This window comes from Dreissena polymorpha, chromosome 1 (genome assembly GCF_020536995.1).
Source record: "Dreissena polymorpha isolate Duluth1 chromosome 1, UMN_Dpol_1.0, whole genome shotgun sequence".
Taxonomy (NCBI): Eukaryota; Metazoa; Mollusca; class Bivalvia; order Myida; family Dreissenidae; genus Dreissena; species Dreissena polymorpha.
The window spans coordinates 47,247,947-47,265,400 of record NC_068355.1 but is presented as its reverse complement, the minus strand read 5'-3'; the positions used below and the strand labels follow the sequence as shown (position 1 = coordinate 47,265,400).

Below are 17,454 nucleotides of genomic sequence, written 5' to 3'. Positions count from 1 at the left end.
ATAAAATATTTACGTTAAAAGTTTAGTGGTAAAAGTACTGGATTTGTCTTGCGACACACGAGGTTATTGAACGGAATGTTTAATGAATTTTCACGCTTCAACGTACTAAAATGAAATATGCGAAAAGCGATAGCTTTAATAGGCGTCGATATAATAAAACAATGAAATATTTGTGCAATTTAAGCATATACAGTGCAAGAGACGTTGATATTAACAGCGACACTGTACAATTTTCTCTCTAGCGGATGTTGTATCATCTTTATTACGTCACATCCGACTAAGGGACACAACTCTTACACTACTCAATGCGAATAACTGAAAGGGTCTATTACATCATGTAAAATTATGTCAAGCACAAAAAAAAAACGTTTTCCAGGCTATACATCTCTTCGGAGTATATGACCGTTGTGATGCACAAGAGAAGGCCGGTCTGATATGCTGAATCTTCTCAGAAGAAATAGTAGCTGTCACTCTATTAATGGTCCATATGGCATCAAACATCTTGACATAGAAAATTACATTATAGAAATAAAAACTTTTTTACAGTGTAGTCATATGATTTGTTATATTTGGTATCATTATCTTGCTACACAAGTGTTCTTAAGTCCATGGAAATAACATGATTAGCTAGACAGTGACAATAAACATTGTATATCCAGTAGCATTACATTACATTGTTGTTTACCATACAACATAACCCAGCATGTAAAATGAAATACATTCCTCAAAAATCATTCAATATTTATTGATATATCTTTTTTACAGGCGTGTTGCTATATTAGTTACATTCTCCAAACAAGTCTATTTTTCAAACAAGCTACATCAATACACTTTACCCCACCCACCATAACAGTTTAATGTGTATTTAAAAACTTGTTCATACGGTTGACAACACATACACATCAATATATATATATATATATATATATATATATATATATATATATATATATATATATATATATATATATATATATATATATATATATATATATATATATATATATTGAAAACAAAATGCAAACACATCCAACAATTATTTTCAATATTTTTAAATGATAATTATTGATAGCCTTACCTAGAAAGATGAATTGAAAAATCATTTTTACATCGACAGTAACAGAATTACGTTACAACCGGAAGTCATCGGTTTTCACGGCATTCTGGTCTATTGGAAAGTCGAGAATGGTGCGAAGTCTGTTGTCGAGTAGAACGTAGACTTCTTGGTACGAAAGCTCTTAAATTAATAATAACTCTTCATTTAATTTTAATTTATCAATAAATTGGCTCTCTCTATATGAAAAGACCCTTCAGACAAACATATATCGCAAAGGAATTACAATTTATATACAGACGCGCCACCGCATCGATTGGATTATTTACGTTTCTTTTAGTATGGGCTTTGTTGTTTTTGTTATAAAAATTGCGCTTTCTTGAAGTTACATTATTCTAAGACCTCTCTAAAAAAAGTCAGCATATTTTACTCTAAAGCATGTTTCACAGTTTCGACAGTTGTTCTGGTTTTATCATTTGGAAATATTGATAGAGTACTCATAAGGTGGCACAAATAAAACATTTAACATATACATGGGACTCAATTTATAAATAAAACGTAATCTGCAAAACGTTCGCAAATATAGCAAAAAAGGTATACGGGCCACGAAGCATACGGCACAGATTTGCAGACCATACGGCCCAGGTTGGCGGAATATACGGCCCAGATTTGCGGACCATGCGGACCATGCGGACCACATGTTTTACGTCATGTTTATTATTTTAATACACGACATAATACAATTATAAGTATGCTGTGCATACTTAGTATGCTGTCCATACTATGATACTAGTACTATGCATCTGTTAAAAACGGGTAATGAAACGTCTGTGTTCATGATTATTTCAATAAAGTTATTCGTATTCTCAGATTTGAAACTTATTTTAATTGTGTCATCAATTATTTATTTTAGCAGTTGGCATCACGCAAACATGCACGGTTTAAACCCACAATGCTTTGAACAGACAGTTTCAAGGCGGTCACCCCATGCTTAAACATGTGTCGCATCTATCGCTTGTGTTTTGTGTCATACTTTTTGGCGATCGGTTCCTTGTCATTAATAAGTTTCACTTTGTGTTTATTCAAATTGATTTTATAGTGTAATAAATAATTAAAGCCTTCGATAAAGACTGCCATGCTCACACAATCAACAAACCCGTGCAGTTTTAGTGCGAACATAAATAACCTGCTAGTTAATGTCGAGAGTCGTGTATGTCTTTTGAGAAACAACGACATTGTCTATTTCATAGTCTAACATAATGTAATGTGTACTAATTTATCCTTTAACAACCTCATTGAGGCTCTTTCCTGAATTTACAAGACGATGATCTGCATGTTGAACTATTTGATGATATTTTTATACAACTTTTCAATAAACACGAGATATATTTGATATTCGTTTTTGTTTCATTTCATCGTGTCTGTTTTAATAATAGGGACATACGCTTTTTTATTCATATCGGAATTAAGTATGCAACAAAATCATTAGAAAAGTAAAGTTTTGTATGACAGTTATATAAGAAATAAACAACATAAATCCTTTTTACAACACCGTAACTTCTAAAATAATAATAGGAATCAACTAAAAAAAACGACTTAAGCTATATATTCTTAAACCAGTTTTTCGCCCTGAAATCGGAGATTAGAATTAGGGTAAATTAGTTAAATATATTTAATATTTGTGTTAATGTTGGTTTAATTAAGCGGAAACACTTGTTAAATTCTGTTATATGTTAACGGGGAGTATCGACGGTATTTCGCATTAACATGTATACAAACTTTAAAACAATGCATATTCACTTTTTCAAGTATATACGTACATGTATATAGTTTAAATGCAATATTGATTAAATCGGTAAAAATGAACTAAGAAATTGATTATACATAAACAAGACAGTAAAATATACGGCGTTAAATGCCTTACAGGAATTAAATACATCTTCAGATTGTTTTCCCAACGACCAGACTATTTGTCGCGTACAAATCCTATGCGCCAAAGTTAAAAGCCAAGGTCTCATTTCACTGGCAAAGTTCATGTGTATTCGTTTTCCGTTCTTTAACTTGTAAGTGTCAGCGAGTGTTTTCATAAGTCTATTAATTATTATCCATTATGACGTGTCGCATATAACTGCTTCAATTTAGAGGTACAGGTAATGCATTTCTTTTCCTTTCCTATACATTAATTTTGAACGCCGATGTTGATTTCAATATAACGTCTCAGAATAATTCCCCACGAAGAGATAGTGAGTAATCTGCAATGATTATGCATCTATGTGAACTGTCAAAATCATGATTTTTGTTGTCAAGTCTCTTGTTCAGTATTGAATGTATCCCCCACACGACAAGCCTATACTTCGACAGCATATATGTCATATTCGGAGGCATACATGATTTCCTGTGAATGTCAAGTCGGCTCCCACATTTTTTCCAGAGATAACAAAATATTAAAGGCCTATGGTAATACGGGAATATGTTTGATCTCAATAAATTACAAGACTTTCCTTAAACGGAAAAAGGCTGACAAAATGTTTAAGTATAAAACCATGAAAACTTGTAATGTTTTGTCTTAATATTTCAGTTAACTTCACCTAAAGTGACGATAGGTCCATAGGCAGTGAAACTTTTGGGGCCCAATCCCAAAGCCCCTAGTCGGCCTAGTACCTAGTAGAAGGCCAGTTCCCTGTCGATTTCACTCGTATAAATTAGCCTACCAGTGCCAAGGCTAGCAAGACATAATAAATGCTAGTCACTTGGTAAGACAAATAAATATTCGTGCTAGGATGTCAAGCCCTCAATCGAAACATAACATTGATATACAATAACTGGCTGTGTCAAGTCATTATATAAGGCTTAGTAAGTAAGTTTTTTTTCTTTCGTCACGGTCTCATTGGGCCCTTAAAAGTCGTGTGCCCATAGGCAGTTGCTACTCTGCCTAATGGTTAATCCGGGGCTGGGGACGACTATATCTGTTATTATTAAGCAAAAACGCCAATATTACTGGACTAGTTATGATATAGCAAAGATTCATCATTTTAAAATGAACATTCGTTAAATCTTTTATTTAACTTTTTTTTTACTTTTCTACCGTAATGAGCATTTATTCATATCGTTCACAACAAACGTCTTTATATTTCATTTTTAGAATTTAAAAATAAGCATTATTATGTGACAAAATTGTATTTTGAGAAAGCAAAGAATACATTATACATCACACATTGAACAAATTCATATATTTGAATTGTTAGGCAAAAAACGCCAATCTTACTGGACAAGTTATAATAACACAAAGATCCATTATACTAAAATAAGCAGTCGTTAAATCTTATTCTTTTTTCTTTTAGAACTTTTCTACCACAGTGAGCCTCAATTCTAATCGTTCACAACAAACGTCTTTATATTTCATTTTATAGAATATAAAAATAAACATCATTATGTGAGAAAATTTTATTTGTAGAAAGCAAAGAATAAAATATACATCACATATTGAACAAGTTCATATATTTGGAGAAAATTTTATTTGTAGAAAGCAAAGAATAAAATATACATCACATATTGAACAAGTTCATATATTTGAAATTCAAATGCATATTAAAGGGATTCGAAAGTAGACCGCATTCGTTATAATATGTTATTATGGTTAAAATATATACAATGTAACTTCAGCTGCACCTGCAGGAAATTTTTTTTATCATAGCATGTGGGCCATTATTTATTCGAATAACGGAATTACTGCATAAGAAAGGTCAATTCAAAGCATTGTGTTTTCAAACCGATTTTAAGGAGCTCGAAAACACATAGTAAGCCCAGAGTTATTTGCAAAACATTAACATGAAAATAACAATTACATTCATACAATCACAATTCAAACTTCATATCAGTAACAGTTAATACATTACAAGTCAATTATCATTAGACCAATCAAAGGGTAGATGCAAACCAGATAAACAGAAATATAACTTGCTGAAGCAAATAAAAACTGAATATAAAATCATAAATAAAAACTCTTATCCATTTATACAAAATCAAGTTGAATACTGTCATATTATTCTACAATTTCGAATTTCCACCGCTGTTTGAACCATGTTAACTCGCTGCCTTCTCAACTTGGTCACACAGGCGTAGATATCGACAGTCTGTCTTGTCTGACCCTCGTCTATAAGTATGTCCATGGCGATGAATGTGCCCGTCCGACCAACACCGGCGCTGAAAAATGGACCAAAACGAACATACTAGAGACGAATTCCAATTTCATTAAAACATACCTGATTTAAAAATAAACACTTGATAGTGCTGTGTCTGTAAAAAAAATAACACATTTAATAAATTAATATCTAATACTAATTTCAAACAAGTTGATTACACTGGTTTGTCCTCAAACATATTATTGTTCTAACATATTTGACGTGATCATTCTATGCTTGCCAAATTAAGACCAATCAAGAACGATTGCATATTAAAACAGCATTTGCTCTTTTAATACATGCTGTTTTATTTCAATTTACTGAAATCTTAATGGAGTTATGCTACGTACAATGAAATGATCTGGAGGGAAATAATTGTGTCCATTTTTTAACAAGACTTCGGTTTATTCTCCGCACCCGAAGCAGGGCGGACTGCTTTCACTATATGCTCCAGAACTTCATTTAAGGTCATTCAAAAAATAAGTCCAGAACCGGTGACACCCCTATCAATTAAAGATTGTGAATTTTGTCCGTTATATGAACGTAGGTATCGTTTCCTATTTGAATCCAGTGTCCATTTATCACATGTGTGACAAATTTTTTTTTAATTTAAACATTCAGCAGACGTTTTACATCAGTTGAAATAAAAATGCACATAAACAGGACATCTGGAGAATTTGAATGTCATGGATAATCCCGTCTTCACTTTAAAAGTTTAATGATCGTATAATGTACAAGTCATTCAAACGTTTGCGAATGGATGAACAGTCACATGGATGAACAGTCACACGGATAAACAGGTTGTCAGGCGAGACAATAGCAGTGGCCTGACCTTTGCCATCCGGTAGAAAGTGAAAGGTCATACAAAATTCACTAATAGGTTGCCATTCTAAAGAATACTAAGTTTAATCAAACTATCTTAAATGTTTCAAGTTATCACATATACATCTTTTTCGGGCTTATGTACTTATGGACTGGAATACCGAAGAAAGGACGAACGGAAAACTATCAATTGTCCATTTTTGTTAAACACCAGTTTGCGACTGATAAAAGGTTGTACAAATCTACAAAATAGAGAATTGCATTACCATAATGTTCCATTACATTCTATGAATGTGACTGACTGCTGATACGACACAGCTTTTATGAAGTTAGTTATACATGTATATGTTCATTGTAAGGTTTAAAATATATGATACTTACAACAGCTGAACTAAATTATAAAAGGTAATTGAAAAAGGAAAATATAATTGAAGAAACATGGTAAGGGTGCTCGACACAAGGCATTGTCGAATCTCTATACTCGCAACACAATATTTCCAGAATAATACGGTTTTTTATTGTAAGCACATGGTACCCTTTAAAGCATTTTTCGTATGTTCTTACTCGGTAGTATAGCATCGATTCTGTTTTTCTTCGCGTTTTCAGGCATGATAGCAACGGAATAAGGATCTCCTTCGTCACCTGTGTTGTTGACCCCAGAAAGCTCCAGTGTGTGATAGGATGCCTCTGTCTAGAAGGGACACGACGCGATCAATGAGACAATTGTAACCGTCCTTATGCGATATACATTTGAAGTTTGACAATATGATCGTAGTCAGTATGATGGTCAATTGTTTTTGACGAGATATATAAATTAGTTTAAGACTAATATTGGACACTTACTTATACAATTATCTGCAAGGTCATTAAATTAAAAACTGAAAATGTAACTTTTACATAATCTTATAAACTAAACTGGTTAACATTGAAAATATATTGTTTCAAATGGCAATACATTATAGACCAGGACTGAGTAATGTATGTCAAAATATATGTTATGTAGTCAGATGTCATGGATAATCAAATGATATCTTGTTTACAAATTAAGTATAATACAACACGCGAACCTCATATTGTAAAAACAGTCCGGTTTTGTTCAGCTTTTGGTCGACTTGGAAAAGGGCGTTTTGGTAATTGGCAAACTCATTGTTGGACACGAACTGACTGCGAAGAGTCAGGTATTCCACCATCAGTCTGTGTAAGTATTTATATTGGCCCTGAAAATTAATACGATAAATACCCCGATTACCGAGAACACATCTGCAATTAAATTGACAATGCAAAAAAATCAAAACGTCTTCAATGGTAATAATTCGTTAACGCAAATCCCATGAAAATCAGACACAAATTTTGGCATAAAATTATTGCAAGTGTGCATACCACATGTAAAGAGAACATATAATGTGGAAAGGAAACGAATGTCAACTGCTTTCCACTGTATCTCCATTGTTTGAATCGTAGGTCATTAGTTCAATATCTACTTAAATTTTTATTATTCACACAATTTTGCTTATCTGTTTTAATCCAATATTTATTACATGTATTATATTTTGTTCTACATGTCTTTGTAGAGGGAATTTTCAATCATATATTTCATTTCTTAAAGTGAAATAGGAATACATTCGAACCAAATATTCGTCTGAAACAAATGCATATTGTTTACGCCATTACACACCACGTCGATGAAGGTCCATTCGAATATCATTGTTATTGTATATTATTTAAAGTATGTACTGATTATTGTATTCAATTTTTTTACTGTCAGTCATGTATAAAAACTTCAGAAATATCACGCATTTTAAGTTTTTATCGTTCATGTAAAAATACTCTGACTGTAAACCATATCTAAAAAGAAAATAATACGAATTTGTGAAAACGTCACAAATTCGAAATCCTTCTAGATCTGGAAAGATTTTTTTAGTGAATGCAAAATGTAACGTTAACAACATGGGGAGTTAGCATTGTGAGGAATTTGTAACTTAAAGCCTTTTTCGTTGCGGTAAAAATTAGTAGTGCATTTGCATAAAAAATAATTCCGCTTTTTGGGCAGTCATATTATTCTACAATTTCGAATTCCCACCGCTGTTTGAACCATGTTAACTCGCTGCCTTCTCAACTTGGTCACACAGGCGTAGATATCGACAGTCTGTCTTGTCTGACCCTCGTCTATAAGTATGTCCATGGCGATGAATGTGCCCGTCCGACCAACACCGGCGCTGAAAAATGGACCAAAACGAACATACTAGAGACGAATTCCAATTTCATTAAAACATACCTGATTTAAAAATAAACACTTGATAGTGCTGTGTCTGTAAAAAAAATAACACTTACTTAAATTTCGTTGCTTTTATAACAAATTACGACGTTGCTGACAATATTTAGACTTTCAGATAAAAAATCAAAACGTTCAATTATGAATGCACCTGTTTTTCGTTAATACGTACCAGGTAAAATATGTTGAGAACTTAGTTTGTGAGCTACCCTACCTGCAATGAACGACCCATGGTTGCTACTTGTCGGGATCGTGGGCCCTGACCCTACGCCAGAAGTGCAAGAGGCTCGAAGTGCTAGCGGGCACATCTTTGTCGGGCCATGCCGTGTAATGAAAGTTGGTTACCACACGCGAGACACTTGGTTTGTCCTGAGGAAAGATGATGTATACGAATATGACGTCATAAGATCTATAACGAATAAGTATCCTGTAAATGGGTCATGTTTACTGAGGACTGCCTTTATGAAAGCTGGTATAAATGTTTGTGATACGTCGTGAGGACATCGTATCACTCTGGTTTTGCGATAGTTATGTAACGCATATTTATTAAAGGGTATTAAAGGGAAATAGCAAATAAATGTAAGGGTCTGTATTACATGCGCATGCGATAACTCTAATGTGCGATCGTCATGCAATGACGTGAACACGCAATGGCTATGACATACACACGCGATAGATATGAGATGCGCACGCGATAGGTATTAGGTGCGGTCGCTATAGCTTTTGTGAGCGAACGTAATAGAGACCTTTGTTGCCTTTATGACGCCTTATAAATAGGCATTCACTCGATAAGTAAATGAAGTAAAAGGTGAACTGTTCGATCACTGTACATGTAGTTATATTCTTTATGTGCACATTAAATTACTGATTCTATGCGTTAACTCGGGAATTAACAATACAATTTGGCAATAAACGTTATATTATACGTGAATTCATGCCAGTGTCAAACATTTTATTTGCAATAATACACACGAAAATGTTAATGTACTAAATTTGTAAATATAAATATTTGCCTATAAATTCAGTAAATTTAGAAAGAAATAAAAACATTCGTATTCGAAAATGTAAAACGAATAATATATAGAGATGGAAAGAACGAGAAACATCACTGTTCATGTGTACCTTGTGTGACAATTTAAGCTTCCGAACTGTATAGTCTGTGAACTCCTCCATAAAGATAAAAGTTGTTGTGATTGCTTGGAAATCTTTCTGGGAACCAACTTCAAGTGGCCAGTACCGCAAACATTTCATCTATGTATGTTTGGTATGAAAATCAATACATAAATAATGACAAGTGTAATATAGAATATGCATGTTGTTTGCGTACATTCATATCACAGAAAGTGTAACCATAGTGCAGTTTTTAGTGAAAGTAATAAGACCGTTATCATAATAAGACTATTTTCACAAAAATTGACGAAACAACAGCAAAACAAATGGTTCTTTAAAAGTATATTATACATATATAACGCAATTAAAATCGCGCCAAATGTTTATGTAATAGCATTAACTGTATTATATTTCGTCATATGTTATTAATATATTAGCATTAAGCCGTTACGCAGACTAATATAACTTACTTTTCCCATTTCTACGAGGTTCGTTACCATGACTACGGTAGATATGTCATATTGCCAAATCATGCGCCAGAAGTCATCCATCATGGTCTCCGTTGGGCCTTTAAGTATATTTTGTATCACTCGTACAACACCCTTATATTGAGAGAACTTGTAAGACGCATAGTTATTAAGCGATAAAAGTCTGTTATTATGAGTTAAACAGGCATATCGATAAGATCGTACAGTTGCTATTACAATACTCACCTTGTGATGCAATGTAAGCTCGCTTCTTGTTGAAACCCTATAAAAATCATAAATAAGGAGCGAGGGATTCAATAACAACAACAACAAAAATAATAATATTACTACTAATAATAATAATCTAATCAAGGTTCTTATTGTTTACTAGATTATTTGAGAAAAAGTGATCATTTATATGGATGCGATGAGATTTCTAGTGCTGTACATGCATTATACACAAGGATTCAAACCGCACCTCGATGAAGCAAGCATTGATGTAATCACTGCCTTCGTTCCCATCTACAGTGTTAAGCACAACACGAGAGTGGTCATCTGAAATATTGGCATATCAGAACTTTATCGCGACAAACATGAGGAATAGACAAATACAAGTTAGTCTCGTCAAATGTTTTTAATAACTAGTCAACTACATGTATGCGTACTTATCTGAACCATGACAATATGGTCATTGCAATTTCCATGATGACGTTTAGGCAAATTTGATATTTACTTGCTAGATCCCATTTGAGGTTTTATGTGTTATAAAACGTAGTGGTCACTAACAGCACATAAGATGTTGACTATACATTGTTTATTGTATAAAACTGAATATATGAATTACTTTAATTCAAATCCAACCTCTTGAGTTGATCCCATCAGTGGAAATGTATTGTTCGTTTTAATGTATTTATTGATATGGCAATAAAAATGAGTTGACTTATTGTGCTTCTTATACTTCGATGGTACAATACGTTTAATAAAGCATGGGTGCACGTTCTACACTATTTACTTCCAATTCGAAAACAGTCAGCATCGGGCAACGATAGCTGTTCGTTTACTGAATTGTGAATCGTAAGTAACACTATAAACACTTAACATAACGGATATAGATTAACCCACATAAAACACGAAATACATCACATACAGGCATACGTATCTTTGTATCGGTTCTTCCCCGCATTCATTGTCGCCGTTGCAGCAGTATTTGGGTGTTGCAAACCATAGGGGATTATCTGGATTATCAATAGATTATAAAACAAATAACCGTCAAAAAAATTACGCACTCAATAATTCAACGCCACTAGAGAATCAAGAAGTTCTGACAGTGGTGACAGTTTAAAGAAAGGTGTCTAGTTTAATAATTTTACCATACTCAACTTAATTTATTCAATAATAAGGCCTCCGGCCCATAATATATAGGCAACAATAGAAAGAAAATCATTTACATCCCTCGATCAACATTTCGCTTAGAAATTATTTGGTAAACATATACAAAGTACAAAGTAAACAAAGTATAAACATTGCGAATAGTTCTTTATACACCCTGATGGATCTAGATGGCCCACAATATATAGTTAACAATAGAAAGTGTGATAAATGTAGCATGTTTATAAATGAAATGAAAACAACAAAATGTATATTTGTTGGTAAGTGGCATAACCACGCCTACAAAGAATGTTATTTGTAAGGAAAACATAATTAAGAAAACATTTATAGCATGTCGATTTTATATTAGCGTCAATAAACGTGACGTCATTAAGCTTATAGATTATTGTTCTTATTTGCAAAATATTTATGAATGAATGAATGAAAACGACGTCATACCATAATATATAGGCAATAATAGAAAATCATTTACATCCCTCTATCAACATTTTGCTTACAAATGATTTGATGAACATAAGTACAAACATTACGAATAGTTCTTTCACAACTGGAGCTCATAAATGAATAAAAGTCGTTCTGTTCTAATCCTCTGTCATACCAGTTAAAAAGAAAGCGTTGACGAATATCATTATATCTTATACAATAGAAAAATGCATGGAATTCACAATCAAGAAATGAATTATTACTATCGTTAAGGCAATATATACAAATTCTTTGTTCTCGATGAATATTCATGTGTCTACCTACTTCTATTCTAAGTTTATGATTCGAACATCTAAATTTTGAAAATGACTTCTTATAAATAAAAAGCATATCCATAACTAAATACTTTTCAACATTAAGAAGAGATTTAAAGTGTTTATAATGATAGCATCTACTGGAATCATTAATATCACTATGCCACTTCTGGGTATAGCAGTCTATAAGTCTTTGTTTAAACATACCAATAAATACATCAATGTTTCCAATTTCCTGAGAGATTCAGGCATACCCAAAACCATGCTCATATAACAATGTTTTAACATTTGTAGCCCAATTACATCTTCCACAGTCATCATGTGATTTAAGCATAATATAGCATTGGCGTGGGTATCTGGTATTTGACATTATAAGCAACTTACACCAATATTTTATGCAATTTGTTATATAAAATACACAAAGTGGTAACCTACCACATTCTCCCAGAGCAACCGCGTTATAAGTTGTTCTATTAACACAAAGGTATCAAGGTATCATAGCATAATACCGGTTTAACAAGAGTATCAAATAATTTAAAATACTCATTAATAGGGAAATATCCAAAAGATTTTTGATATTGATTAATTGACCATATTGACTTTTTGGCCTGAATAGATAATTTATTATGTGTGGAGGACCAGGACACAGTAGGAGTAAAATAATAATACGTATTTGTAAAAAGGTACAACATTAATTGGTGATCCACGATAGCTCCATGACTCGTAATTTCTAAGGCCGCCGCCATAACGAAAGACTATAATCTCAGTTATATCTAAGTTCAGTTCCATTCCTGTATTTTGACAAAAAGCATCAATTATATGAATTTGTTGCTGTAATTTAGCAGCTGTTTCTGCACAGTTAGCAACATCATCTGCAAACATAAGGCAATAAATATCATTTATATCATTGGTTATGAATATTCCTGTACCACATGAGCGCTGTAAAGTCTCTGCGAGTTCGTTTATAAAAAGTGCAAATATAGTTGGGCTACTTATGTCCCTTTGTTTTGTGCCAATATTACAGGGGAAGTAATCAGTAGTTTTATAGTAACATGTTTTATGATTAACATCGGCGTTCCTATTATTAGAATTACTATTGAACTTAACGCATGAAAAAAGGTCTGTATACATAGCCTTGAGAATGCGTAAGAACTTTCCATGAAGACCTTTGTTATGTAATACCTCAAACAACATGGTTGATTCTGTCGAATGCTTTTTTGAAATCGACATATAAACAATAGAATCTACCGCCTTGCTTAGATAAATACTTTTGTGCCATAGCCTGTAGACAAACTATGTTGTCTGCTGTCGAATAGCCTTGCCTGAAGCCGGCTTGCGATTCATGTAATTTATTATGATTTTCTGCCCAGTTATATAGGCGCGTATTTATCAAACGAGAAAATATTTTGTAAAATGTATTAGTGACAGAGATACCCCTGTAATTATTTGGATCATTCACTGATCCACTTTTGTGTATAGTGGTTATCACACTCTGGCCCCGACTTTTAGGGAAGACACCAGTTTCATATTTATGATTAAAGAGCGCTTCCAATACATGAATGCATTCTCTGAGTGCAAACTTAGTAAACTCTGAAGGTATACCGTCCGGTACAGGGCTTTTATCATTTGATAATTTCTAAATAGCTGATTCAATTTCAGCACGAGAAAATGGCTGATCAAGTTCATTTACCCTGTCATTATTGTCATACAAATGAACATCGGGCGTTAAAGGTAGTGCTGATTAATCGTTAAGCAAAGTTTTAAAGTAAGTATACCATTCGTTTGGCGAAATCTTACACACTGCGCGTTTCAACGGACGCGTTCGTTTAAGAAGTGACCACATGGCTTTAGGATTATCACTTACATTTATAAGTTTGCGTCTCTGATCGCGTTGAAAGAGTAGCTGTCTGCTACGACAATACGATTTGAATATATTTCTATCTCCTTGATAATTTCTCAGGTCATGTAATAAATTGGACCTTTTAAATTTACGCAATGCGGCGTATTTATTATGTTTATATGTATTACAGTGTCCACCCCACCAAGGAGGTTGAGATGGGTTACGTTTTACGGGCTTTAAACGCATACACGATCCTGCCTCTTTAAAAATTGACGTGAGCATTAGTACCGCAGTGTCAATATTGGATACTATTTCTGTCATTAACTGATTTTGTTTGTTGTGAAGCAGATGTCCGAGTTTTGTAATAAACGTGGATTTATGGTTATCATTCCAACGAAACCTTTCATGTTCGCGTTATAACATTATTTCTAATCGGGTTCCCATTTGAATCCCTATATGGAAGTGACACTGTACAAGCTATGGGCATATGATCAGATTCGTCATAATCGATTACTTCAAAATTAGTTATATACTCATAGAGGTCAGAGCTAGCTATCATATAATCGACCACGCTGACACCGTTATTAGCGTAACAAGTATACTCCCCTAAAGTGTCACCTGGGAACCTCCCATTTAAAATATGTATATCAAATAAGCAACATAAGTCAATAAGTGATTTACCAAACTTATTGCAAAAGCTATCTTTGTAAATGATTAAATCTAATCATACTTTCATGGAATGTTCGTGGACTAAACCGCTTAGTAGATTGTTTACATACAAAGCATTTTCTTAAATAATTCGATAATGTATGTTTAAACGAGACATGGTCAAAATGTATTGGTGAATTTGATAATTTTTTAGAGGGTTATATACATTATGATTATACTCGTCCATATAATGATAATAATATTAGAAATAGTGGAGGCATTAGTATATTTATTAACTCTGCTTCTAAATGTGTACATCATAGTGAACGTATACTCCATGAGTTTACAGATTGTATTGTTTTGTTATTTAAGTCTTCACAACTGTCTAATTTAGAAGATATTATTCTCTATTTCACATATGTCTCGCCTGAAGGCTCTTCTATATATGATAACTTAGAGGAAAAAAATGGAATTAAAAAGTACAGAACGATTTAGAAAATATTAAATTAAATTGTCCTAATGCATGTATATTTTTAGCTGGTGATACAAATGCCAGGACAAAAAGTCTACAAGATTTTCTTATAGATGATAATCTTACATATATTTTTGGTGATACAGATTATAATGGTAGTATATTTAGTTTACCACAAAACTACAAAGATTTACAAAAACCCTGGGCCTGCACCCGGTCAGTCTTGACCACTGTCCTAGTTGTCCGACAACATTCGGTCAACATCGGGTTCATTCGTATCGCTGAGTGATTGCTGCGATTGGTTGTCCATGATTGGTTGATGCTCGTTCTGGTCAGCTGAGTTGGTTGGTTGTCTGCTACCATATGATTGTCGTCTGCCAATGTACACAATGGATTTTGTATTGTCACTGTATTTAAGATACCATCATTAATAATGAGTTTATCGTGGCGAACGCTCGAGTAGTTTCCCTGTTGACGCCTATAAGCATACGCTCGCCGAGGATTTTTCGGTGTCTCCGTACTCGATCTGTGTAGTCATATTGAACATATACACCACTGTTCCCTTGAAGATTCTCCTTAGCTTTATGCATTATGGTACTAATGTCCCCAGAGTTACTAAAAGTCAGTAGGATTGTCGGCTTCGTCGGATTAGAAGATTTAACTCGTCTCGCATCATCAATCTTTATTGTGCTAGCTTGGTCGAATTTGAGATCTTTTTCTAGGAACTGCCTAGCTTTTTGTTAGCAAAGCGAGACTCGTGTACATGTCCTTGCATTCTAAGTTTTTTCCGTTTGATGTTGCCATCTATACGATTAATATTTATCTGGAGATCAGCGATCTGTTGTTTAAGTTGCACATTTTCTCGTCTAAGAGATTCATTATCAGCCTTTAATTCTCGTACTGTGTCCGAGATATTGTCAATTTTAAAGTTAACTTGTTTTAAGTCTGATAATATTTTATCATTGTTTATTTTCATATCTGATTTCATAGTCATAAGTAGGCAGTATATGTCATCACTTTCTGACCTGTTTCCCTGGTAGTTAGTGCTTGGTGGGGGGGCTGCTAAGCACATTCGCATACGACGAAATTGTACGCTGTCTAGTCTGCACACCCTCTACGTATCTTCCGGTTGACGCTTCTGCTGACCGGGTTGCCGACGCCGCCGACGACGGCATCTGTGACACTGGAGAGGCAACATTCGATACCTGTGCCTGTGTCTGTCGACTATTACCCCGACTTTCACGACCCTCACCCCGAGTGTTCTTAGACTGACCGGGTGCAGGCCCAAGGTTTTCCTCAACATCACCACAAACCATTGATTTAATATTACGCTCATGCAAACTTATGCCACACATATCATATCCATTCATGAAATACCAGCATGAAACCAAGTTTTACATGGATATGAATACTTTTTATGTACCTTAAATTCCACGATAAAATAATTCTCCTCCGCACTTTTTGACATCACATATCCCTGCAGTTGGGTCAAAGCGATGGTGGTTCCAGTGTATTCTACGGGTGGCAGGTCCTGCATGTTCGAGTATACCGCTTCTTCAAGGACAGGTACACAAGGCGTCTCCGACGATAATGACAAACTATTTTGCTCTTGAAATTATGAAATAGTGTGAGACATATATGAAAGTAACATTTACGTGTAATTATATGACCATAGTAATTGAAAAAATTATTCCAAAGCGGAACAATAATACTTATTAATATATAATGCCAAAAAAAATAAACAAAGCCATGCATAATTCATTAAATCACACGAGCGCACACTGTTATAAAATGTTAGTGAAATCAAAATGTTTGGCTTAATATTATTTTTTCTAAAAAACATCTGGTTGAATATAAATCATTCATGTTGATAAACGTTTTACAATGGTGTCATAGTAAGAAAAACAATAACAACAACACTACATTATTAACATAGCACGTTTCGGTCAAAATATTAAATATAAAACATTTATTGTTTCTATACGCATCACTGTACATCACATTTCATTCTATTTTGAAGAGATCATTATTTGTCTTCATGTTCCACTAATTTAATGACGTATACAAAGCATAGGTTTGCGTATCATAACAATTGGAAGACGTTCGCTCCGCCTTCTCAATCACGTGATATAGCGGTCATAAAACAAAGACAAGCAAACAACAAAGTGGCGCCAATGATTATATATTGCGCGACAATATGGACGATTTAAACAAACATGTTATCACTGGAATAATTGTTTTGCATTATTAGTTGATTTAAAGTAACACTTCTACAATGGTATGTATCAATCTTATTTACGAAAATATTAACAAAACATTGTTTGCACATGAATCTGACATGAACAATCGTTGTATAACTGTGATTTCGAAAAGTTAAAAACGATAATCGACGCCTAGCGGGTACCGGACCCCCCTCATTATTTCTTATAAAGGTAACATTAATACCATGAAACATTGCTGAT

The 17,454-nt window shown here is 33.7% G+C and overlaps 2 protein-coding genes across 2 annotated transcripts; both read right to left on the bottom strand.

Annotated features, from left to right (window-relative positions):
- Window positions 1-1,130: 1,130 nt before the first annotated feature.
- LOC127872107 (receptor-type tyrosine-protein phosphatase U-like) lies at window positions 1,131-8,561 on the bottom strand. The gene is made up of 5 exons (XM_052415467.1): window positions 8,539-8,561; window positions 8,138-8,273; window positions 7,125-7,274; window positions 6,622-6,748; window positions 1,131-1,237 (listed from the first exon to the last, which is right to left on the bottom strand). The coding sequence occupies exons 1-5, from the start codon at window positions 8,559-8,561 to the stop codon at window positions 1,131-1,133; spliced, it is 543 nt and encodes a 180-aa protein (XP_052271427.1).
- On the bottom strand, window positions 8,139-16,648 carry LOC127878973 (receptor-type tyrosine-protein phosphatase C-like). The gene is made up of 8 exons (XM_052425550.1): window positions 16,416-16,648; window positions 11,054-11,141; window positions 10,385-10,461; window positions 10,153-10,189; window positions 9,910-10,007; window positions 9,452-9,580; window positions 8,544-8,698; window positions 8,139-8,273 (listed from the first exon to the last, which is right to left on the bottom strand). The coding sequence occupies exons 1-7, from the start codon at window positions 16,527-16,529 to the stop codon at window positions 8,567-8,569; spliced, it is 675 nt and encodes a 224-aa protein (XP_052281510.1). The 5' UTR covers window positions 16,530-16,648; the 3' UTR covers window positions 8,139-8,273; window positions 8,544-8,566.
- Window positions 16,649-17,454: the final 806 nt, after the last annotated feature.